Genomic DNA, 25,708 nt, shown 5'->3' on the forward strand with positions numbered 1-25,708 from the left:
AGGGAAAAAAGGGGAAGCATCTGTGACAAAAAATAGCATCACCTAGAGCCATCTCTGGTTCTCTCAGTGTTCAGCATGTAGTACAAAAATGACAAGGAGGTAAGACCCTTTGCAAAAAAGAGACAATAGAAGCAGACCTTCAGATCGTCCCCAATTCTGGAGTTGGCAACAAAGATTTTAAAATAATTCTGATTAATACGATGGATGAATCAGACAAAAGAGTGGAAATTTTCACCAGAAAATAAGGATCCTTTAAAAAGAATAAAATGGAATTTTCTGGAGTGATGATAACATTCTAATCTTGAGTTAGGTGTGCATTACACCTGTGTCTGCATTTTTCAAACTCAGTGTATGCATACTTAAGTTTTGTGCACCTTGTATGTAAATTTTACCTTGAAAGAAACAAACTGTAAACAAATTTTAAGTATAATTAGTGATATTCATGCTGAATTATTTAGGGAGAAGTATGCAAATATTTGTCATTTACTTTGACATGTACCCAGAAAAATAACATCGATTGATAGGTGGATAGAGGGATGGATTGATAGATGTGCAAAAAAACCAAGCAGAGTACATATACTAATGATGGAAATATTACAGATATTCACTGTATAAGCTTTCAACTTTGTTTTATATTCAATGTTTTCATGACAAGCTATTGCTACAGTATAATGAAAGGATATCGTAAATACTGGTATGCAAAATAAATTTGACAATTTAGATGAAAAATGGACAATTTCCTCAGAAATTTAACTAGTCACTTGTAGTGTTTTTAAAATATTCCACATATTTTTTGACACTCCCTTCAATATGTGGTGCCTAATTCCCCTCCCCTTGAACATGGGCTGGATTTCATGACTCCCTTCTACTGAACAGTAAAAAAAAAAAAAAAAAAAAATAGAAACAGCCATTGCAGTGTCAGAGGTGAGGTCCTGAAAGGCACTACAGCTTCCTGTTTGATCTACCTGTTGGAGCATCTGCTCTGGAAAAACCGGCTGCCATGTTGCCCCCATGGAGAGGCCCCCAGGGTAAGAAATGGAGGCCTCCTGCCGACACCCAGTGAGGACCTAAGACTCCAGCCAGTATAATTAGTGGGTGAGCCTGGATTTGGATCCTCCAGTCCCGCTGAAGCCTTTGGTTGTGCAACCCCTGTCCAACATCTTGACTATAACATCATGACGGACCTTGAGTCAGAACAACCCAGCCAAGCTGCTCTTAGATTTCTGATCTACAGACTCTTTGAGATGATCTTTATGTACTGTCGCCATTCTAGAGAGCAATATGATAGTACTCAAGACAAGATATGCTGTCCTATGACCTAAAACTTCTAGGTCCTCGATATATATTCCAATTGAATTCTCTTGAAGGACCACAAGGGGAAATGTACATTTTCTGTGGCACAAGGAGTACAAGCAAAATGAATGTTCATCAACAGGCAAAGGAGGAGATTAAATGAATATATGATTGTTTCAAGCCCTCAGTTTTGGGACAGTTTTATACATAACAATAGAAAACTAGTGCCTTTAAGCTAATAGAAGAGAGACCAGAAAATCTGAATAGTCAAATACTTACTAAGGAACTTGAATCCATTAACTAAAACTTCCCCACAAAGAAAACCCCATGCCTAGATGGCTTCACCTATGAATTCTTGCAAATATTTAGTGAAGAGAATTGACACTGATCTTGCACAAAACTTTTCCAGAGAACAAATAAAAAAGAAGTATTTTCTAATTCTTTTCATGAAGCTGGCATTACGTGCCAGAGTCCTTCCCAGAAAAGAAAATTAGATCAAGCTTGTTCTTTTTTGTAAATATAAATGCAAAATCTTTGACCAAATTTTAACAAACTGAAACCACCAAAAAAAACCAAGAACATAATGTAGTGCAAAAGAAGCCAGACACAAAAGAGTTTATCCATCTGATACCGTTTCTAGAATATACAAAGAAGACACAACACTAATGTATGTTATTAGAAGTTAGCATAATGGTTACCATTTGGGAAATGATACTTGGGAAGGAGCACAAAGGTAGCTTCTGGGGTATTACTAAGGTTCTATTTCTTGATCAGAAGAAAGTTCATTGAACTATACACTTATGATATGTGATTACTAATGTCTGTATATCTTCCAACAAAATGTAAACTGATTTAGGCAAAAGAAAATACATACATACAAACCAATAATGAACATTTGATAAAAACACACACAATGAAAAGATATTGAAATGGGGGTGTAGAAAGACTGATGGAGTATAGAAAAGATAAAAATGGGGAATAGAATAGATCCTGTTCCCATGCCTGGGTCAGTCCATTTAACACACAGGGCAGCTCTGAATCAGAGTCGGCCTCTAGCCCGGGAGTGAAGCGACAGGCAGGTCCAGCCTGAACATTTGTGAGCCCAGGAAAAGCAGTTCAAATAGAGGTCCACAGACCATATATCTAAACACTTAAAAGTTATAAATCAAGCTAACAAAATGTTAAATAAAATATGTTCTTTCTACCTTGACACACATACAGACATACACATATACCCTCTGTTATCATCAGGAATACCAGACTTGAATTTAGAATCCCCAGACTTTCCAGATCCCTTCTTTCCAAACCACCTAAGTTCTACATTGCAAAAAGCTTCACACAATTGCCTGTGTGGGCACCCAACAACTTTTAAATTCTACCCAAATCCCTATAACAAGCCATTTCTTAGGCCCAGGAGCGCACACCAGCAGCACAATCTGCCTTTGGGAGGATGCACCCGAGGAGAAGGCCCATACCAGCCCTGGAAGCAGGCCGGGGCCACCTCGACAGGGAATTACAGTGTCCTAGTGCTAGGAGAGTGGCCCACAGCCGGTGCACATGCTCTGAATGGACACTTCCCCTCAGCCCCCGGGACTCTTGCCTTGGGAGAAGGATACAACCAAAGGGGCCCAGTGTTAAGGCCAAGGTCAAGGCCTCAATTGCCAAGTCTCAAGATAGTGCTAAAGACAGAGTGCCCTAGGCCCCAGTGTTTGATTTTCCACCCACCCAAGTCCACCAAATTGAAACAGAGTTGACATTTTCCCTGCACTTTACAGTTTACACCTTCACATACAAATACTCTTAATCACCCTCACAATCTTGTAAGATTACAACATAATTCCATTTGATAGATGAGAATATTGAAGCAAAAGTGACTCGCCTCAAGTCACGTAATAAAAAAAAATTTTTTTAATTTTAAAAAAAGAGTTCTGCTAGGTCTCCAGTGGGAGACTTTTCCCTCTAAAATGTAAAGACCATGTTCTTTCCACTATTCAATACTGCCCCCCATCCCTCAGCTTTCTAGAGAACTGATGGGGGCTAAAAAAAAAAAAATTGTAAATAGATGGAAATTGTACGTATGTGGTTGAAACTGTGGGAGAAGACCAGAGGCAAATTTAACAGCAAATATAGAGTAGTTTCTGGGAAAGAGCCTGGGCCCAAGGCAAAAGTCATCACGGAGACAAAGAATACTATGTAGGAGCAACAATCCTGGCGGGGTCTTAGGGGCTCCACTCCCACCCTAACCACAAAATGAGGGCCCTCAACAGATTTAAGCAATCTCCACCCAAATTCCACACCAATTACTTGGGGGGCCCGGCTCCACCACCCTCCTTCTCTCCACCACCCCACCAAAAATACTTTATTAATGAGAGGGCAGCATAAAACCACGGACTCCATCTGCTAGGGGACAATCCAGAGGGAGCAGCCTGGCACCAGCCCCAGCTGAAGCCCGACCCTCCTCCAGTGAGGACCCACTAAGCTGTGCCTCCCTCTAATTACCAGATGCCTGGCTCAGGGCCTGGCCGGTTATTTAGAGAACCAGTGCCTGCTCCTAGCACATATCTCCGCGAGGCTGGTGCTGCAGTCACTGTCTGCTCAAAGCCAGCTGCTTGAAGCTGCCATCCCTCCCCAACGACTGTCCTGGGACCCCTCCTTCCGTCGCTGCACCCCAAAGGTCCCTGGCACCATGTCGCTCGCACACGCAGCTGCAGAATACATGCTGTCAGATGCCTTGCTGCCGGACCGCAGAGGCCCCCGCCTCAAAGGACTGCGCCTGGAACTTCCCCTGGACCGCATGGTCAAGTTCATAGCTGTGGGCTTCCCCTTGTTGCTGATGTCTCTGGCCTTCGCCCAAGAGTTCTCCGCCGGTAAGTGGCCTCCAAGACCCAGTGTATGAGAGACCCCACTTCGTTTCACTCTTTGCATAGGCTCTGAGATGAGACAGCTCCCACCGTGTCCAGCTTCGGTGACTTTGGCCTGGGCATTACCCAAAAGGCAGACAATGTGGGGCAGGGGTTAGGGGGGTGGGTAAGGCACCAGCAGAGCCGAGGCACTGAAATTTTTGAAAATCATTTCCCAACTTTTGTAATAAAAATATCTAGTTTTAATCGTGGCATTTCATAATGTTTTATGTCATTGCAATAAAATAAACTTTCATTTTCATTTTCCTATGGATGAGAAAGACTGGGGCTCTGTGTTTTCAGGACATAGGACCGCTAACAGTTCTAGTCCGCCGCGCTTCAGACGAGCCGCTCACCGTCTCGGCCTTCTCCTACTCTCCATTTCCCCCTTCCAAGGCTTCAGATTTGAGGACTTACATTAAGAGCCTGACATATAGATGCTAAGTAAATCCATTTCTTCTTCCCCACAGACCATGGCCACGCACACAAACATGAACAGACACATATGTCTGCTGTTCTAGGCACTAGATTAACTCAGCAGATTTCCTCTGTTAAGGAAAAGGTAGAGAATTCGGATTTCTGGCTTTCTTTTCTGGCTGTGCAATTAGCTTACTATGTTTCCCAAGGAGGCATATCAACCTCTCACTGCCTCTTCATTCTCCCACAAGATGGGGAGAACCATTGGTTCCCATTTCTGCCTCTCTCTAGAGAATGACGGGAAAACAAAACTCTCCCCCAACCAAGCCCACTTTCCTTTCTGCACAGCCTGCTCACCCCTCCTCTTGATGTGGGTTCAGAAGTCCAGGCAATTAACCCTCTAAAGTTTAGAACCTAGATGTCAGTCCTCTCAGAAAGGTCTTACCCCCATACCCTGGAGAGTGGGGTGACTCCGCTGCCCACACGTCTGGGAGTTCAGGGGGAGCTCTGAGAGGAAAGAACCCTCATCAAAGGCCAGTCACACTGGCAGGCCTGAGCCAAACCGACTTGTGGTGACTCGGCCTTGCAGCCAGAAACTGGGGCCTGGGACGGAGAAAGTGCCTGTCAGATACGGAAATCGTCAGAGCCGTGGTGGCAACCCTTGGAAAGCTCTCGGCTCGTTGATCCCTGGGTCCCCATTCCTCCACTCCGGCTCCGGGCTGCCTCCAAGCTGTGTTCCTATTCCAGGGCCTCCCATCCGCTGCTTCTCTCCCAGTAACTTCACCATCCGGCAGGCCGCCTACGTGGACAGTTCCTGCTGGGACTCACTCGTCCACCATGAACCGGACGAGCTTGGCCCGCACAAGATAAAGTCCCTGTGGCCTCACAAGGTAGGTGGGCCCGGGCTCCATCCAGCCGCTTTGGGGCAGGGCAGGGCAGGCCAGAGCTCCATCAGTGTCTTCTCTCTGGCCTCTTAGCCACTCTGCTCCCTTGCTTTTTTATTTTCATCATTGACTCTTGTGTTTCTTCAAGTGTCCAGTGATCTTTTATCTGGTTGGAAGCTTTGTGCCTGTGGGTGACGCTGGCCGACCAGCCTACTGATGACAGTGAACCCTTTGGGCCATTTCATTGGGAAACCCTCAAACATGGGTATATGTGATCCTTTCTTTTGGGCCAGTTCCCAAGAAGAATCACTGGGGGATCCTTAATCTGTGCAGAGGGGGCACAGAGCAAGTGGGTTCTAAGCTTCCAACCCACTAGGAACACAGCTGTGGGTCTCAACACTCAGTAGTCACTCAACTAACATGGTCCTCAGTGTTGTTCCCCTGCCCTCAGTGGAGACAAATGCAGAAGCTCTTTTGTTTAATGTTTCCAGAGAGTGAACCATAAGCCTCTGCCAGGGGGTGGAAAGGGCAGTCGCTTGATAAGGGCGTCGTGTTCTAGGGAGGATCTGCGGGTCTGTGTTTTCAGTATTCCTGTTGACAGTCCACCTGTACCCATTTTCAGAGGTTCCTCATATCTGCAATTCTTGGGTCTTTCTGGCTCTGTAGTGCAATAACAGCTTGCTTGGCCTGCCTCAACTCCCCATCCTACCCACGCGCTGCTGCTTCCTAGCACGCTACTTTCCAGCTCGCAACATTTTACGGCAGGCTCTTGTCTCCTGTTTTCCTTGTCGTACTGATGACAGTGAACCTAGAATTGGGTCTTTTTTTAAATCCCTTTATTGTCATTCTCGTGGGGCTTCATGAGGGAGCCAAAGTCATGTGTTGGTCCAATTCACCGTGTTGAATCAGAAGTCACTCGTGACATTTTCCAGCTATGACAGTCTACAAGGCCTCCAAAGGCCACTCGGGTCTGGAACCCAGACAAAACCAGAGACTTAATGGAAAGAGTTCATGGGGGTCTCTGTCACTGGAAGTGTTCAAACAGGATCCAGATGGCCAAAAGGTCAGGATATTGCAGACGAGATTTAAATGCCAGAAAAGAGTCAGACAGTCTGTCAGGATGGCCTGAGTGCCCTTTAAACCCAGATTCTCTGGCTCCATTTCAAACCCACTGAGACCAAATCTCTGGGGGTGACGTTTATTTTCAAGAAATGCCATTTCCTGAACAGGAATGAAAAGGTTCTGATTTTCTCAAGTGGATGGGTATAGTATTCCTAGCCTGTCTCTCGTGTTCAGTTCAGAAACACACACATGCGTGCGCACACCCTTTTCTTCTCTACCTAGGTGCAACCAAATATGCATCCTCCCTCTTTTTCTTCAAACTCTCCGCTGAAATAAAAAGCATCCTTTCCTCAGCAGAAGCTTTAGTCACGTAGTCCCTAAGGCAATAAGCTCCCAGATCAGACTGCCTAGTTCCCCGATCCTGCTCCCCCCGCCATGAGATGTGTGACCCTGTCCAGGTCACTTAAGCTTTTCATGCTTCACTCTCCTTATCTGGAAGATAGAGATACTAATAGTGTCTGCCTGGTGGCATCCTCCTGATGGTCAAATGAAATACGCATGTGAAACACCTCACACAAATGTAGCTTCAAAAAGCCTGAAACAAGTAGAGTTTTTACTGTGGCCAAATAGTGGCTTATCTCAGGTAGCAAAGTGTGTAGTGAGGACACAATACGCCCTCGTACCTAAGTGTCAGCTTGTGTGCATGCATAACAGAAGTGGCCTCCAAAGAATTCCAAGACAGTCCCCGATGGTGTCGTGCGGCGTGACCATGGCTGCAGAGCTGAAAAGACCACCGCACAGGAGAGGAGTCAGGGAAGGCATGCAGGATGTGGGAGTGGACCTCCCCCTCTCAGCAATGTTAGGACCCCTGGTGGTTGGGCTTTCAAAGCTAACAGACTCTGGATGCCTGGTGATAAGAACTTGGAACAGTCAGAGGAAGAGAAGTTGATGGAGAGTGACGATTGAGAATGAAGGTCGCTCTCCCTGGGGATGTGACTCCATGACCACAGCCGGCCATGATCTCTGGCTAGCGACCCAGGCTAACATTCGTGGCAGACAGAAAGAGGGGAGGGTTGTCATGTTCTCTCTTTGTTCCCTTCTCCCCTCTGTCTCCCTCTTTTCCTCCCTCTATCCCTCTCCCTCCTCTGTCCTCCCTGAGGTCCTCCACACCTACACAGACCCGACATCTGAGGCGTGGAGCTGGGGAGTGGAGAGACCCACCATCCCTTCTCCTCTGGGCTTCACTATATTCAGCCAAGTCAGCAGAGAGCCCTAAGTCCTAGGCCTGTGGTGGCTTGTTGCCCACACTGCCTCCCCCTTCTGAGGCAGGAGGTGGGAATGAGAACCCCTCACTAAGTATTCTCTCTACAAGGCCCCTGCCCCCTGGGCTTCCCTCCTCTGCTCACTGTCACCCCACAGGCCCTCCCCTACTCCCTGCTGGCCCTGGCGGTGGCCATGTACCTGCCGGTCCTGCTGTGGCAGTATGCGGCCGCGCCGGCCCTCAGCTCGGATCTGCTCTTCATCATCAGCGAACTGGACAAATCCTACAATCGCTCCATCCGCCTGGTCCAGCACATGCTGAAGATCCGGCAGAACAGCTCGGACCCCCACGTTTTCTGGGATGAGCTGGAGAAGTGAGTGGCCTCTCCCACCTCTTTCTGAAGGACTCAGCTGCGCGCTAACAAGATACCCTTGCAAGGTCATCTTTATCTTCTGTACCATCCTTCTCAAGAATCCAACGTGTTTAACACACCATCTCACCCACTTTCTATCATTTCTCTACAGGGAGGGGAGAAAGGACACCCCGAGTCATGCGGGACTAATCTCTCTAATGTACCACTTCCATGTACCATTCCCCCACTCAGAACCTCCCCCCATGCCTCCAGAAGACGACCCAAATTCTCCCAAGTATTTTTCCAAGGCCTTGCACACACTGTCACCAACTACTTTTTCACACCTCTGACCACCAAGTGACAGAAACCTCCCCATCCACCCGCAGTCTCGTCTTCTCCTGAATAACCTACGGTTCATACACCGAAGCATTCACGCAGCCTTCGCAGCATCCCAGGGGCTGTTCTGGGTGCCTCCAACCTGGTGTGTGCTGTGTGTGCTGGGGCAAGGGTTGGAGGGAGACAAAGCTACACCTATCCATTCTACTGAGGGGAAACAGACAACAAATAAACACAACACGTAAGCAAATTATATGGCAGAAGATAAGTGGTAAGAAGTGGGGGGAAATGTAAAGCTGAGTGAGGGGGTCAGGAAAGCTGGAAGGTGGTGGAGGGGTGCAGTTTTAAATTGGGCAGCCAAGGGAAGCCCCACCAAGAGGAGTGTTGAGCTGAGCCCTGAAACCGTATTCTGTCTCATGTTTGTACACACAGTCTATCCTCTGAAAAAATATCTTCTCCCATCTACCTCTCGGAACTTGATCTACCTCTTGAAGGCCATGTCTAAGACAGTATTCTCTGTAAAGTTTTCTAAATGCTTTGGGCCATGCCATTACCTCTCTCCTAACTTTTTATGACACCATGGCTTATATCCATCATTTTAGCCGCAAGTCAAGCATGATTTTCATTTACTGTTTTCATATCGTATCTGCCCCTTCCCCACAAGCCAGACCATAGGCTCCTTCAGAGCCAAGACTGGCTTACACGTGCCTGAACACCACAGCTCTCCACAGACCCCTGTTAGCATGTTTATTTTTATAAAATAAGGTAAATAAAATTTATAATATAAAATAAAACTTTTAAAATAAAATAAAATTTCTAGGTTGCCCTAGAAATCATCCACAGAGTATGCAGACCAAGAACAAGAATGTGGTTATCTAGACTCCCAGGCCAGTGACAATTTAATAAGCCTATTGCTACCTAAGGATCCTGTTTTAGCTTGAAGGTTTAGCGTGCTCTGCAGGGCAGAAGTCGAGTGTGACCATTTGTTATCCACTGATCACTCACTGGGTTGACCACACTGCCCTCACTGGTTGGAGAATGAAAATCTACTCACACACCCTTTGGGGAGAGGAGGAGCTGTGCTCAGGGAAGGCAGATCTTCATGGGAGCCAAGAACGAACGCCATGTTGGGTGCTCAGATTCCATTACTTCCCCACATGGCTCTCTCGGGATGTGATTCTAAATGATCTCTCCTAACCCTGCCTCCTTTCTTCCCCTGCCCAGGGCTCGGAAAGAACGATACTTTGAATTCCCCTTGCTAGAGCGGTACCTGGCATGTAAGCAGCGCTCACATTTCCTAGTGGCTGCCTACCTGCTGAGGAACTCACTCTTGCTCCTCTTCACCTCAGTCATCTACCTGTACCTTGGCCACTTCCACCTGGACGTCTTCTTCCAAGAGGAATTCAGCTGTTCCGTCAAGAGAGGGCTGCTAGGTGATGAGACCCACATGCCCCATCTGATCACGTGCAGGCTGACCTCTCTGTCGGTCTTGCAAATTGTTAGTCTCTCCAGTTTAACAATATACACGCTGTTGGTTCCAGTGATAATATACAACCTCACACGACTGTGTCGGTGGGACAAACGACTCCTCTCCATCTACGAGATGCTCCCAGCTTTTGATCTCCTGAGCAGAAAGATGCTGGGATGCCCCATTAATGACCTCAATGTGATCCTTCTTTTCCTCCGAGCCAACATCTCTGAGCTCATCTCTTTTAGCTGGTTGAGTGTCTTATGTGTTTTGAAGGACATGACCACCGAGAAGCACAACATTGACACAGTGGTCGATTTCATGACATTATTGGCTGGCTTAGAACCCTCAAAACCTAAACATCTCACCCACAGAATAGGTGATGAAAACCCATAGTTAAGAACCCATGGAGCAAGAAAATTTTATGGTAAGTAAAACCCTATCTCCTTCTTCACAAGCCTCACACACTAATGTACAAAAATACCACTTTAGAAATGCTAAGTGTGGTTTCAGCTGAATCATACATCCTGTATTATGTTTTCCTAAAGGTGAGAAGATAAAATCAACGCATGAAAACAAATCTGAAAGTTGGAGCTGAAGAGTCAAAGTACTAAAAAAAATTAGGTCTAGAGCATTCTACGATAGAAAAAAAAACTAAAACTAAACCAGAAGTCTAAATATTCTACAAGGAAAGAAAATTCTAAAGGCTATTTATGGAGGCAGGTTCTTCTCCGTGTATTTACTCCATGTCCCTTCTAGGATGCACACTCAGCTTAACCCAAAGAGTATGTGAGGCAATCTGCCAAGTGAAAAAGGTGAATAAAAATGTGAAATCCCTGGAAACCTTGTGCTATGGCCTGACCTCCTAGGAACTTGCCAGCTTGCTTTGTGGAAATCACTGACTTGCCCAGACCCTGTGTGGCCCACAGAGTTGGCCAGAAGATATTGATGCAGGAACTTATCTGCTCTTGGGGGTTAGGCCAGCATAGAACAAGGCTAGGGCCACGCCTCAGCTGTGGGTGGAGCTACGGTGGTTTTCATCATCTAAACCAAAGACTCATGGGCTGGGATTATGGACTGTGGACTCACAACTCCTAATGGGCCCAGATGTGTTTCTAATATTCCAGGGGATGCTATGCCTTCTCCACTTAGAGCCAATCACTGAATAGCAACCTCTTTAGAACTATAAGGGATTGACAGTAAAGTGCTGTTGAGCCCCTTCTCTCTCTTCTCTGACTCATTACCCCGTCTTAGCTTCTAGCTTCCATTCCTATGTCTGGATTTAATGGAAACTTGGTCTGAGGTCAGAGGCCCTACTCAGTCTACAATACCAGGTTGTCTCTCATTGGATATTTCTTTTTAGAGTTGCAGATTTCTTCAGAGAACTTTTGTATAAGCCATTTAGACCCCTCTTCATATAGGTAAGCAGAAAAATTACATGGTTCCCTTGCTTCTAATAATGCTGAGCCTTTGAATGTGCTGTCTCCACTGCCCAAGATGCCCTCCTCTGTTCTTCACTGGCCAGCCATCAGCTCTCCTTCAGAGTCTGTCCAGCCATATTTTCTTCAGGATGGTTTCCTATCTCCTCCCCTCTTCCCTAACTATGTGCTACCATATCATTCAATACCTACCTCTGAGATAAAAGTTAGTACACTGTATTAACACTGTCCATTTACTGGCCTGTCTTTTCCTCTAAAACAAGTTTCCTAAAAGTTGTGTCATAGTGGGCACTCAATAAATACTCTTCTGAATAAATAAGTGACTGAATGTTGCTTGACAATGTTACATTGTTTGGAGTGCACAGACCCAGCCCCTAAATAATCTTGTCTAAAAAAAGCTTTGTGGGGCGCCTGGGTGGCTCAGTGGGTTAAAGCCTCTGCCTTCCACTCAGGTCATGATCCCAGGGGCCTGGGATCCAGCCCCGCATCCTCCTTCCCTCTCTCTCTCTGCCTGCCTCTCTGCCTACTTGTGATCTCTGTCAAATAAATAAATAAAATCTTTAAAAAAAAAATAAAAACAAAAAAGCTTTGTGCACAAAGGTGCACTTCACAGCAACTGATGACCAAAAATCCAAATAACATAGAAGTAAACATGCAAAATTCTTATGCCATACTTAATATTACTTATTATACTTAAGTATATTCTTAATATTCTTATTAAGAATCAGTTTGAAATTATGCATATAAAGCAGTCATAACACCACAAAATAACTATAATAATGTTAAGTGAACAAGAAGAAAACATTTTATTATCCAACATACATCAAAATGCATGAAAGTATTAAACACACATGTTAAAAGTGGCTCACCCTATGTGCTGTTGAATATGTGGGGCAATCTGCCAAGTGAATAAAGTGAATAAAAATTCACTTCATTTTAGTGAAATAAAAGAATGAAAAATGAAGATCTTTATGTCTATGTGGCAACATTGTGGATTTTTAAAAATCTTCTTTGTACTATATGTTCTAAATATATAAAATTTGCACAGTGTTTTATGAGTTGTAAGGAAATGGTTTTAGTGATGAAAAATAATATTTTAATGCAAATTCCACTGAAATCCATTGGCCAGAGCAGCTTGAAAACTAAAGCAATGATCACACTTTCCTCCCACCAGTTATGATACCGGTATATGAAGAGGAATAGTGAAAATAAAGTCAGATCAAAAAGCCTGCAAGGTACAAAATACAGCTGGACAGCAAGTAAATCATGCAGCTGGCAAACAGATTAAAAAAAAAAAAAAAAAGACAATCTCTTCCTATCACTGTTCTCTTTTCTCATGTTGCAAGAACCAATCTATACTAGCGAAGGTAGGATTGAGGATATTTTGTAGGCCGAAAATATTCCTGGCAGTTTCCAAAATGATTCTGATACGCCTGCCTTTGTGAAAACACATTGGCTCCCTGAAGAGTTGCTCTATGAAAACCCAGACAAGTCCCACAAAAGGGCAGCTTTGAACATGGAGGGACATAAAAGAACTTTAAAACTATTTTGTCGGACCCTGTCACTATTTTTTAGTTATCAGAAATTACATATCTGGGTCAATTCTAAACCTCTCTTCTGGGACTCTCTAAGTTACTTAGACCCATTAGCGTTACATTTTCCTCCTGTAATTCACTGAACTTGTTTTAACTATGTACACGCTTTCCTTAATTTCCACATACAACTCTAGACGTCTACATTTGGAATACGTAACTGTAATTATAGTTTACATCACTAGGAGTATCTTACGGCTCAGAACCCCCGTTAGTTCCCATTATTCTAAACAGGAGATTCCGTTCTTAAACGGAAGACCTGGGACGCAGAGGCTCCCTCGGCCGGTTAGCGGCACTGCTGGAATAAGTAGCAACACAAGCCTTTCGTCTTCCTACCGGAGCCGTTACCAATACCGCTTCCTAAACAATTGTCTACCCTCTTCATCTGATGACTTCGGAGAATCTTTGGTTACAAAGCTAGCGCTAAATAAACACAGGTCCAGGTCCAGACACATACTTTTAGTTCCGTCAAGGAAACGTTTACCAAGTGCCCTGGCCCTCCTCGCATGTTTTCAAAACTGCGTGTTGGATCTTGTTTTCCCGATTAGATTCCACCGGGGAGGCACCGGCCTGGTTTTCTGTTCACTAGTGTCTCAGATCCTCGTCAAATCCCTGCCCTCACAGGCTCTCAAGAGACCTTTCTGCGAGCTCTGTACGAGAACGCCGCAGTCCCAGCACCTGGGTTCAAGTGCGTCCCACAACGGGAAGACTGTGTTAGGAAGTGTGGAAAACCGGCGCTGAAACGCAGCGGGCTGGAGGGAGCACGGGCGACGTTCGCGCCGGGAAGACTGAGCGGAAGGGGGTTAGGCGTTAGCTCCAAAGACTCCTCAGCCAAGCGCAGAGCGCGCAGTCACAGAGCCCTCTCACCCGCCCCCTTCCCCCCGGCCGGCGGACCAGCAGAGCGGCGACCACCGCAGACTCACGGGCCCGGAAGTTACACGCGGCCGGCGCCATTACGTAACTTCCGGCCAGGGCTCACTTCCGAGACAGACGCGGAAGTGCGGGGAGGTCCCGGGCCGAGGTCGGTTGCCGGACTTCTGGCGCCGCTGTCCGCCTTGCGAACGTTCTGGAAGGATAGATTCCTAAGAGGCCGGATCCCGGCGGCCCATACAAGACGAAACCGGCGCTTCTCCGCATTGGAGCCGATGCCGGCCGCGCCCCAAAGGCCCCGTAGCGGGGCCGGACCATGAGCCTGCTGGGCGGCCCGGCCTCCTCGCCTCGGACCCCGCTGCAATCCGGCAAGGCCAGGATGAAAAAGCTCCCGAAGAAGAGCCAGAACGAGAAGTACCGGCTTAAGTACCTGCGGCTGCGCAAAGCGGCCAAAGCCACCGTGTTTGTGAGTCTGACCGTCACTCGGCCCCTCTCCGCTTCGACACTCCTGATTCGCGACATCTTCCCCCCACACCGTCCCCCTCCCGAGTGGCAGGAACAGTAGCATTAGCTTTTGCAGTACACGTTACTTGTCGTTGGCCTTGTGTCCTTAAACAAATTAGGTAATGTCTGTACTCTTCTATTTCCCGACCCGACTGCTTTTCAGAGTTGTGAAGATTAAGTGAGGAAAGGAAAGCGCCCATAAGTCTCAGTCATTGTAGTTCTTACCGCAAAGCTCTTGGAAGGGCGTTTGATTCTCAGGAGAACCCTAGAGTGAGGCATTGTTTTTAGAAATGGCCGCCCTGAAACCCGGAGAGATGACTTGCTCAAGGGCACTGTGTCAGATTCCAGCTTACACACCCTGGTCCTCGTTTCTTTACTACTTCCACTGCACAGCGTAGGCCCCAGCACCGCAGCATAACTGACCTCTTCCCTCAACACGTTTGCGAAGCTTTCAGCAGTTTACCCCTTATCCCTTGAGTCTCCCAAGTATTTCTGCTGTTCTTTTACCGCCGAGGCACTGAGTGTGTTGAATGAGAGAACTGGCGTACCAGCCACAATTTGTGGTGGGGTGCTCTGGCTTGCTGGAGCTTGCCTCTGTGCTGGGCAATAGGGAATGGAGTTCTCCAGTGGGCTTCCATGTCTGAGTCACCACCTTACCTCTTCTTTCTGCCAAAAGCCTTGAACATCTCAGCATTTTTGGAAGGATAAGGGAAGGTTTGGAAGTGAGAACATTCTTTCCAGAAGCACTTGCTTTGTGCTCTGGAGAGAAATGAAGAAAATAGAATTAAGGGGACTTGATACTTCATTGGCCATTCCCCTTCTTTTATCCCCTCCATGTCAGAGGTACCTGAAGTCTCTTGTTCCTAGGATGTTGGGTCCACTAAGGACATGAAGTAGGCTTTGTGAAGAGTCTGAGGTCTCACTTGTGGAAAGTCCAGATGGGAGCATTTCCTTTACAACTGATGCTTGGGAAACAGATCAAGTCAGGAAGATGATACTTGAGTACACATAAGTAGATTATGAAGTTTAAGAATTTTGCATACTACAGTTGATTTTATTCTATCCAGTTTTTCTCTTTAAGGTTCATTTTGCATGGGATGCTTTGAGTTAGGTTGGTTTTGTAAGTCAAGGCACTCAGGAACAGGTACTTCTCATATTTGTAAGGGTTAAATTTAAGTAGTATTCCCTTTTCTCTGCCAAAGGCTACCCCAAGATCCTACATCTTGGTTTGCCTAGGAGACCATAGTCTACCATACTGTACTGGCATCATAATTAATAGCACCCCCTTTTCACTCAGAATTGCCCCAGATTCAATAAGTTTTGTAATTATCCATAGTGGAACTTACTCTACCTTTACCTGTAGGTTTTTTTAATAGTTTGCAAGGTAGCGTAGCTCATCCTTCTCACCCAGCAACACAGATTTTTGGTTTGAAATATAGCTCCTCTTAGGGTACCTAGGTGACTCAGTCTGTTAAGCACCTGACTCTTGATTTCAGCTCAGGTCATGATCTCAGGATCATGAGATCTAGCCCTGTGTTGGGCTTCTTGCTGGGCATGGAGCCTGCTTCAGATTCTCTCTCTTTCCACTCCCTCAGCCCTTTCCCCTCACCTTCCTTCCCATGTCGTTCCTGCATGTGAGTTCTCTCTCAAAAAAGAAGAAAAGAAATACAGCTCCTCTTCCCAGCGTAATACTTTGATCTTGTATTCTTTTTATGTGATTATATCAAAAAATTTTTCTTAAAGGAAAATGCTGCTATTTGTGATGAAATTGCTCGTCTGGAGGAAAAATTTCTTAAAGCGAAAGAAGAAAGACGGTGAGCTGCCTTCGCTTTGTGTTCAGAATCACATTTTCAGCGATTGATATGGTGTTACTCTTCTGGTATTTTTCTCCAGTGGAATTTTTGTGCATTATACAACTGATTGGCTACTGATCAAGTACAGAGAAACAGTTCCCATTTACCCAAGTCTTGTTGGACCCTGGGGATGAGACAGCTCCTCTATTCACCTTTCTCACACAGCCCCCTTGCCACATATAAGGAGCTATCTTCTTATAACTCCCCAATTATAAAGGAGAAATAATAAGAGAAACTGCCTCTCATTCCGCAAACACTCAGTACGTACTGCTCTCTGCAAAGCACAGTGGGTACATATAAAACATATACATAAGCAGGTTGTGGAGTGTGTCCTTTGGCACCCTAACACCTGTCAATATCAAAGGAGAGGAACCCTTGTGTAGATGCAAGAGAGACAAGCTATAGTCTTTATCTTTCGCTCCTTAACATACTGTCTTCTGGAGCTTCATTATTCCCTGGACCCAAGAAGAACCTTGTTTTTATGAGTGTAATAATCTTTGTATATAACTGTGGCTTTTCCAATGCTTGAGTGAAATTCTGAACTGAGATAAACCAGAAGTTCATACCTCTGCTCCCTTTCCTTCCCCACCTCAGGTATTTGCTAAAGAAGCTCCTCCAGCTTCAGGCTCTAACTGAAGGGGAGGTACAGGCCGCAGCTCCTTCCCACGGCTCCAGTTTGCCCCTGACTTACAGTCTGGCCAGCTCTGTGGGAACTGTACAGGGAGCCGGGTCCATTACTGGGCCCAGCACTGGGGCTGAGGAGCCATTTGGGAAGAAATCCAAGAAGGAGAAAAAAGAAAAAGGCAAAGAGAACAACAAACTGGAAGGTACCTTGGGGAGAGGGTATCACTTGCCCCAGTGGCCCAGTGACTAATGGCAAAGACCTGGAACTCACTGATAGACACAAACGACCACGGATGTCCTGAATCCCTCTTTTGACCCTAAACCAGCCCTAATAGCCTTGGAAGGCAAGTGTATTAGAGCCACTTTGGGTGGAGGAATTGTGGACAGACCTGGGTAAATATGAAGGGAGCAGGCTCAGGCTTCCCCCCCGCCCCCCGCCACCCCCTGCACACACACCCCCAATTCCCTGGGGGGCCTTCAGTTTTATCTTTCCCAGAGGTAGGGAAATGGGCTAGGTGGCCTTTTGAGCACACGGATGGCTTGGGAAATTTCTGATCTGATAAATGAAGGTAAGAGGCCTTAAAAAATGCAAGCCTTTTAGGTCCTCAGCACTAATATTAAAATTAGCGACTGCCAGGTGGGTGGGTTAGAAAGATACTCTGGGCTTTGAGGGAAAGTCCCATGTGCCCATTCAGTGAGTACATTATTGCTCTTAGCATTCACGTGTAAATTTTTCCCTTCCCCTCCGCATTGGGAGGGGCCTAAAGTGGGTGACCCCAGATTTGCGTTTCAGTTCTGAAGAAAACATCCAAGAGAAAGAAAATGGAGGGAGGTGCTCGCAAGCTGGTTCAGCCCATTGCCCTGGATCCCTCAGGACGGCCTGTGTTCCCCATCGGACTGGGGGGTCTAACAGTATATAGCCTGGGGGAGGTGAGTGAGACCAGCGATACATAGAGAGGAGAATCAGAAATACGGGAACGGGGTTGAGCCTTCCCTCCCTGTTCCCATTAGCCGCAGCCCCTTGCTGATCCAGACCAATCCCAGAGAATTTCCAGGTCAGTTGTGTCTGCTGCCCAACCAACACACTCTCAGTGATTCGAGTCACTCTTTACAGTCCCAAAGTGGTCTTAAAGGCTACCACAGTCCACTGGACTCCTGAATTCTCTCCAGCGACCTCATTTGCTGATTGGGGGCATCTTTCTTATAGATCATCACCGACCGACCTGGCTTCCATGACGAGAGTGCCATCTACCCCGTGGGCTACTGCAGTACACGGACATATGCCAGCATCAAGTGCCCAGATCAGAAGTGTCTGTACACCTGCCAGATCAAGGATGGCGGCATGCAGCCTCAGGTACCGGCTCTACGAATAACCACCCTTTTCCTTTTTTTTTCTCTTTCTTTCTTTCCTCCTGTCTGTCTTTAAGAACCTTCTGTGTGGCAGCCACTTAAATAAGTATTACCTGAGTCAACACTTAGAATACATACTGTATAATAACCATCTGGATAACTCCAAGATGCAGAAGAGCAATTGGCCCTAAGTCAGACCTTTGTTAATAAGTGCTTAAGTTGGGATTTGAATCTGTCTTACTCCCATCCTGACGCCCTTTCCTTTGAAACCTGCCACTTGCATTGTTGCTATGGTGACCGTGAGGCTGAGTGAGTCTGCTTATGTGTGAGCTGCAGGCCTATATACCAGAACGAGGACTTGGATACTCCACTATTTCAAGAAGGACTGAAACGGAGGAAACAAAGAGACTGCATATTGGTTTCTGATTGCACACACTCTTAAGGACTTGGGAGACGTGAACATTAGGCTTATGAAATCTCTCTGTTCATCCTTCCCACTGCTGTGGTTGAAGGCAGTTCATTTTCCCCAGCCATCACCTCTGATCATTGGGAAAAAAACAGACCATTTTCAGAGTTCCAGGCTTCACTGTCTGATTATGTTACAGATCACTAGAAAGTTAGGTGGAAGGAGGTAGAGGCAAGGAAAGAACCTTTGAGCAGAAGCTGAGAGCCTGCTGATGCATGTGGATAATAGTGCCCTGCCCCAGTCCTGGTTAGAGCACTGTTAGATGCACATGAGTGTTCAGATGACCTGACCATTGCAGTTCTGTGTAGAGAGTACTCCAACCGAAAGAGTCCTATTGTAGCAATATACCATCTTTATAACAGATTTATAAATTCAGTGCAAGTTTAATCAAAAGTTAATAGCATTATAATGGATATAGACAAGCTGATTCTTAATTTCCTGAAAGACAAACTGCTGGACTATTTCTGAGAAGAAAGGTTTGTGGGGTTTTAGTTTCCTTTTTTTTTTTTTAAACTTGTTAACCCCTCTAGGCATAATTTTCAGGTACATAATGAGTTTCAGTTCTTTTTTTTCAAAACTAACATGAAGTGGTATCTCTAGTGTGCATATTATGCATAGAATACTTGAGTATGCTTCCACATGATTTTTCTTCATCTCTTTGTTTATAAATGTACTAGGACTTTTAATTACTTTAGCTTTATAGAATGTTTTGTACTATATGTTAACAGAAAATATAGAAGAATATTTTTATAATCTTTGAGGTAAAAGCTTTTCTTTAGCAAAGCATGAACTGTAGTAGGAGCCATGAAGGAAAATAGTAACAGATTTGACCCTTAAAAATTTAATGAACAACAAAAGGCCCAATAATCCAAGTTAAAACTCAAGGAAAAAACAGGAGGAAAATATATAAGGGGATTAATATCCAGATATAGTGCTCCTGTGGTCAAATATAAAAAACAAGCAGATACAACTGGTATTGCATAGAAATAGTGCAGATGGTTGGTAAGAATGGACCTCCTTAGCAATGAGGGAAATGCGAATAAAAAGGTCTTACTTTGCTCATTTGCTGTTCATATTAAAACAGCAGAGAGAGTGAAGAGCAGAGAGAGTGGTAAAACTTAGTGTTGGCCAGGGTGTAGGAAAACAAGTATGCATTAGTATGTGTGAAAACGTTTTCAGTCTTTTGGAAGGCAACTTGGCAATATCAACAAGTTTAATACGTGTGTCCTTTGACCCAGAATACTGCTAGGTATTAGAGCATCTCCTAGAAAAATATGCAAATGTGAATAAAAGAGTTACATATAACAATATACATCATAGCATTGTATGCAATAGCAAGAAATTAGAAATAGCCGAAATGAACATCAGTAGGAGAATGGTTAAAAATTAACATTTATCCACCTTGTGTAATATTATGTAGCAGTTAAAAGAATGAAGTAGAGTTATGCATACAAACAGGGAACGCTCTCCAAGACCAAAATAAGAGAAGTAACAAAACCACTGACCAAAACTCACAAGATAAATTATTGAGAAAATTGAAAGAGCTCTGAATTTGACACAGTAAAATTGAAGTAAAAACTGCAGAAGAAAACGGCTGCAGAAAGTAGTAAAATAGGTTTTGGATTCTAAGAAATGATTAATCACATGATTGAAAATACACAGAAAATAAATCTTATGGAATGATTTGATTAAACATTAAAAAGCTGGATACTTTTCTTGTTTTTATTAAGTTTTTGTTTAAATTCTAGTCAACATACAGTGTAATTAATATTAGCTTCAGGAGTAAATTTAGTGACTCATCACTTACGGCACCCAGCGCTCATCACATGTGCCCTCCTTAATCCCTGTCCCCCACGCAGCACCACCTCCCCACCACTCCTCCAGTAAACCTCAGTTTGTTCTCTCTAGTTAAGAGTCTGTTTTATGGTTTGCCTCTCTCTCGCCTTTTTCCCCCATGCTCATCTGTTCTGTTTCTTAAATTCCACATAGGAGTGAAATCATATGGTATCTGTCTTTTTTTCTACTTATTTCTCTTAGTATAATACATTCTAGTTCTATCCATGTTGTTGGAAATGGCAAGATTTCATTCTTTTTTGATTGCTGAGTAACATTCCAGTGTGTGTGTGTGTGTGTGTATGCCACCTCTTCTTTATCCATTCATCAGTTGATGGACACTTGGGCTCTTTCCGTTATTTAGCTGTTGTTGATAATGGTGCATGTTTCCCTTCAAAACCCTGTTTGTATCCTTTGGATAAATACATAATAGTGCAATTGCTAGATCACAGAGTAGTTCTATTTTTAACATTTGGAGGAAACTCCATACTGTTTTCCAGAGTGGCTATACGAATTTGCATTCCCACCAACAGTGAACGAGGGTTTCCCTTTCTCCATATCTTGGCCAACACCTATTATTTCCTGTGTTGTTAATTGTAGCCATTCTGACCAGTGTCATGTGGTATCTGATTGTAATTTTGATTGCATTTCCCTGATGATGAGTGATGTTGAACATCTTTTCATGTGTCTGTTAGCCATCTGTGTGTCTTTGAAACAAATGGATACTGTTTAACCAAACTTTGTAGAACACTGGTCAAGGAGTTTAGTTGGCAAAACAGAACTTACTACAGAAATAATTTCCTTCACAAAAATTCACTGAAATTGCAGAAAATTGGTCAAAGAATTAAGTTGGCTAGATAGTATTTGTTACAAAAATAATCTCTTGGCAAAAATTCCTCAGTATTAGTATAATTTTAATATAAGAGGGTTTTTTATAGTCAAGATATTTTGCAGTTCAAAAAATAAATGAGCCTTGCAGTAAAAATGGGTATATTCCTCCTAGATATTACAAAGTAAAGCTAAGATTACATGATCTTACTTTATTTCATAATTTCTAAAACACCATCTGTGGGGTGCCTGGGTGGCTCAGTTGGTTGAACATCTGACTCTTGATTTTGGCTTAGGTCATGATCTCAGGGTCATGAAATGGAGCCCCATGTCAGGCTCCCCCTCAGCAGGGAGAAAGTGGTGCTCTTTCTCTCTGTGTCAGATAAATAAATAAATTTTCAAAAAAAATTTTTTTAAATACCATTTGTATTTGTACTTAATAGATGTAAGTAAGTGGATAGGAAAAGTACGTAACAAATTGAAGTGTTGACTGCTGGAGAACAGTCAGGCAGGTGTATAGAACGGAAACAGCCAGAGGACTTTGTGTTTTCTTGGACTCGTTTGAATTTTGAATTGCACTCTAGGAAACTGTGCCCACCTGCTAGTGTTGTGTGCATCAGCTTCAAGACCTAGAGTGAACATGTAGTTAGAGAAGGAGTGTGACTTTCTACTACTTGCTCCTCCAAGGTTGAGCTCGTTGCCCTTTGGTCTTTCTCAGTTTGAAATCGTTCCTGAAGATGACCCGCAGAACGCCATCGTCACCTCTTCTGCAGATGCCTGTCATGCAGGACTGCTCAAGGCCATAAGTGCTGCTCTGTAAGTTGAAGCTTGGAAACAGCCTAAAGAGATCACTTGTGGTACAGTAAGACTTCCCTGTGTTTAATGTCTGGAGACCCCATATCTGTAGATGCTCTCTACAGATCCCTGCATCCTTTCTGTTTCTTACCACAGAGTATCCACATCAAGAAAGTGTGTTCTCTACATTCATACCCCAGACCTAAACCCATTCTCCTCTCCCTCTCCCCTCTTAAACTACAAATCCTTCCTCTCCTATTTAGGGGGAAACTAATGCCCAGCCTGCTTCCTTCTGGAGCTGACTTTTTTGGGTTTTCTCATCCGACTATTCACAACCTGATCCAGAGCTGTCCAGGAGCTCGAAAATGTGTCAAGTAAGTGTGGTCAAATCCATTCTCTTGAGAGAAGCACCATGAGCGGCAGTTACTGCTTTGCTCGTTCTGAAACTCACTGAGCCGCTTCTGTGTGCAGAACGCGCTTGCTCCTCAGCCAGTGTATGTCGGTGGTAGCGCTCAGCCTCGGGTGAGCAGGAGCCAGCACCCCACGGAACCAGAGTTACCATTTTCTCTGAGTACCACGACAGCAAAGGCACTGGGAAGTCCTGCAGGAGAACGTGTCCCTGCAGACACCGATCTTCTCTTAGTTACTTTGTTAATATGATTTTTAGATACATATGGGAGCGATCTCTGGAAGTAAGAATGGGCTATTACGGCTCACAGACATCCCTTATGACAATGCCCTTGGATCCTGCAGTTACCAGTGGGTGAAATTTGAGGTGTGGAAACCCGGAGACGGGCAGCTGCCGCAAGGACTACCGGACAGTAATGCAGCTATAAGCTTCGAAGCCTTTCAGAGACAGGCCTTTGGTGAAGATCACAGTGATCCCATCCTGCCAGGTATCTTAACTTTACCTTTCTGGTTTGAAAATGGACTATTTCTAGGCTGACCTCTACGCTTCATTCAGAGTTGAGTACTGCAAATTGCTGGGCAGTAAGGGATAGAAACTTCACCGCCCCCCGACCACAGAGGGTCCCGGGCGTGAGGATGGGCTGGCCTGCCGGGCTCCCCGGCAGTGCTGGCAGCAGTCACACGGAGTGGCCGCCATCAGGATGAGGCTCGGCCCGCAGAGAAATTAGGCTTTTTTCCTAACCTGAGTAAGACCCAAGCAGAGCTCCAGGGGAGAGTCTGCTGTGTAAAATTTCAAAGGAAGTGGAGGAAACCAGGTCATGGCCTTGGTCCCACCTATGTTTGGTGGATTCCCCCCACCTCCCCCCACCGATGGGTGGAACAATGAGGGATCTGGCACTGGGTCCTATAGGGAGAGCCCTGTGCTAGAAATTATAGAATTCAAATTCTCTCTCTCTAATTTACTGTATAACCTGAGGCAAATCACTGAATCTATTCCGGCCACAGTTTCCTTCAAAAGTCAAGTTTCTGTCATGTCTTCCCAAACAAGGGCAAGATTTGGCTGACAGGTGTAAGGGTGTTGGGAATTGAAAGGACATCCATGTGTCTGAGCAGTCCCCTGAGATTCCCAGGCATCGGGGAACTGAAGGGATTTTCTTCTTCAGGATCCTTGGACCTTCCAGAGCTTCAGCCCACACCCTTCGTGTCTTCTTACCAACCCGTGTTCCTGACGCACGAACCCCTGGTGGACACTCTCCTGCAGCGCCTGAAGCCTCTGTCACAGTGTAGCCCAACTCCGTCCTCAGACTGAGCGGGAGGGGATCACATACCATGTCATTTAACTAAAGTAAAATTCCAAATATGGAAGAAGACCGCATTTCAGGAGTGAAGGAGATAGCACATTTTGTCATGGAGGCTCCCGTGGTGACAGTGTTCCCTGGGAAAAACTTCAGCTGCTTTATTTTTAGCAATAAATTTCTCTTTACAAATCTGCTTATTTTCATCTTGTTGTAATCAGGATTTTTTTTCCCCCCCCACTTAGCTCTGCCTGAGGTAGCGTAAACTTAGTGTTCTGTGAGCCCGAGTGAGAGAAGGCTGCTGACTCAGGAGGGAGAGGTAGGAGTCTGACAGCCTTCCGCCTGGATTCTGATCCTAGCTCCAGAAACGACGTCCCGAACCCTGCTACCCAAGCAGCTGCCTTGTTTTCATGTCGGTACGCTCACAGCCCAGTGCTGCTTGTCCCCAAGCTGGAGAGGCCAGGCCGAGGCCCACCGTTCATCTTTTTCTTCACACGCCACATCCTTCAAGGGAATCAAAAGGTCCTCAGTAATCCTGTCTGCCCCCTTTGCTGTTCTTTATCCGAGAATGTGCTTGTCGCTGAACGCAGAGTCCACATGATCACACAGATACATCGTGTCGGGGGGCAGCCCCCATCCATCCGCAGGACAGGCTGACCCCGTCACTTCGCTAGCCGGCTAATGACATGACTGTATTCCACGCATCCGAACGTGTCGGCCTTGCTTATGGGGCTGAGGGGGAGGTTTCAAACCCGCCTCACCCGACCTGGACCACAGTGGAACCATGCGCCCCACCAGGTACCCAGGCCGGCTGGATGGAAGCCACGGAAGGACCCCAGAAGGGGTGGAACGGGGAAGGAGTGGTGACAGGTATCACTGCCGCAGTTCCTAGCTGCTGACTGGGGACAAGAAGAAGGGGATCTTGTTTCCCAGGAGTAGATCGGTCGGACAGCCGTGTTGAGAGCAGAGCGCACTGGCCACGAGACTCAGAAACTAGAGTAACCTCTGTTAACTCTATGACTCTTCCCTATAGTCCTTTTATAAGTTTGTATAGTTTTTACAGTATAAAAAGATAAAATTTGGGTAACAGCAAACCAGAGGTATAAAGGGGAGACTCAAAGCTGTTAATGCTTTCATGTTTTCCTTCTGTCGCTGCCTAAGTTGGCTGGACATGTGCACTTCCACAGAAATGACAGCTGCTGCTTTTACATAGAGCAAATATCTTCTTGTAGTGCTGTTGGAGTAAAACACATAAAAGCGGGCCTCGCTTTTTTTCTTTTTTTTTTAAAGATTTTATTTATTTATTTGACAGAGACCACAAGTAGGCAGAGGGGCAGGCAGGGGTGCTAGAGAAGCAGACTTGCTGCTGACCAGAGAGCCCAAAGCAGGGCTCGATCCCAGGACGACGCAGGAGCTGAGCTGAAGGCAGAGGCTTAACCCACTGAGCCACACAGGCGCCCCCTCAAAAGCCACCCTCACTTTAAGAAAGACTTTTTTTTTTTTTTTAATACGTTATCATGCTATTTGCTTTAATCTGAGTATTTACTTTAACTTTCCTGGAGGAGTGGTTCTAAATAGAGATCTCAACCCATTGTTTGTTCCTAAACTTAGGGAGCCAAGACTTCTGTTTTTTAAGTTAAATAAAACAGAACTAAGTAGAAGACGTCACATGTCAAATTGTTGAAATTTGGGTTTCAACTATAGTGTGTATATGTGTATTTATATAAAAATCACATCAATACACACAAAAGGGGTACATGGAATAAATGTAAAATGTTTTTACTGTGGATCATTTTTAAAAACTTGATCCCCCCCCCCCAGTAGGTTTAAATTTGACAATATCCAGTGTCAATGGGAGTGAGGCTAAATAGCACTATA

The 25,708-nt window shown here is 45.2% G+C and overlaps 2 protein-coding genes across 3 annotated transcripts; both read left to right on the forward strand.

The window, feature by feature from the left end:
- The first annotated feature begins 3,809 nt into the window (after window positions 1–3,809).
- On the forward strand, window positions 3,810–10,816 carry PANX3 (pannexin 3). Its single transcript, XM_032360019.1, has 5 exons — window positions 3,810–4,160; window positions 5,358–5,500; window positions 7,976–8,190; window positions 9,730–10,400; window positions 10,522–10,816. The coding sequence occupies exons 1-4, from the start codon at window positions 3,980–3,982 to the stop codon at window positions 10,367–10,369; spliced, it is 1,179 nt and encodes a 392-aa protein (XP_032215910.1). The 5' UTR covers window positions 3,810–3,979; the 3' UTR covers window positions 10,370–10,400; window positions 10,522–10,816.
- Window positions 10,817–13,962: 3,146 nt separating this feature from the next.
- Window positions 13,963–24,026, forward strand: TBRG1 (transforming growth factor beta regulator 1). 2 transcript variants are annotated; one of them, XM_032358602.1, is made up of 9 exons: window positions 13,965–14,340; window positions 16,122–16,192; window positions 16,826–17,058; window positions 17,649–17,785; window positions 18,063–18,209; window positions 22,051–22,148; window positions 22,391–22,501; window positions 22,881–23,023; window positions 23,699–24,026. In XM_032358602.1, the coding sequence occupies exons 1-9, from the start codon at window positions 14,191–14,193 to the stop codon at window positions 23,842–23,844; spliced, it is 1,236 nt and encodes a 411-aa protein (XP_032214493.1). In that variant the 5' UTR covers window positions 13,965–14,190; the 3' UTR covers window positions 23,845–24,026. The 2 variants fall into 2 exon arrangements, with proteins under 2 accessions (XP_032214495.1, XP_032214493.1); XM_032358604.1 differs by lacking the exon at window positions 23,699–24,026 and having other exon boundaries at window positions 13,963–14,340; window positions 22,795–23,023.
- Window positions 24,027–25,708: the final 1,682 nt, after the last annotated feature.

This window comes from Mustela erminea, chromosome 9, assembly GCF_009829155.1.
Source record: "Mustela erminea isolate mMusErm1 chromosome 9, mMusErm1.Pri, whole genome shotgun sequence".
Taxonomy (NCBI): domain Eukaryota; kingdom Metazoa; phylum Chordata; class Mammalia; order Carnivora; family Mustelidae; genus Mustela; species Mustela erminea.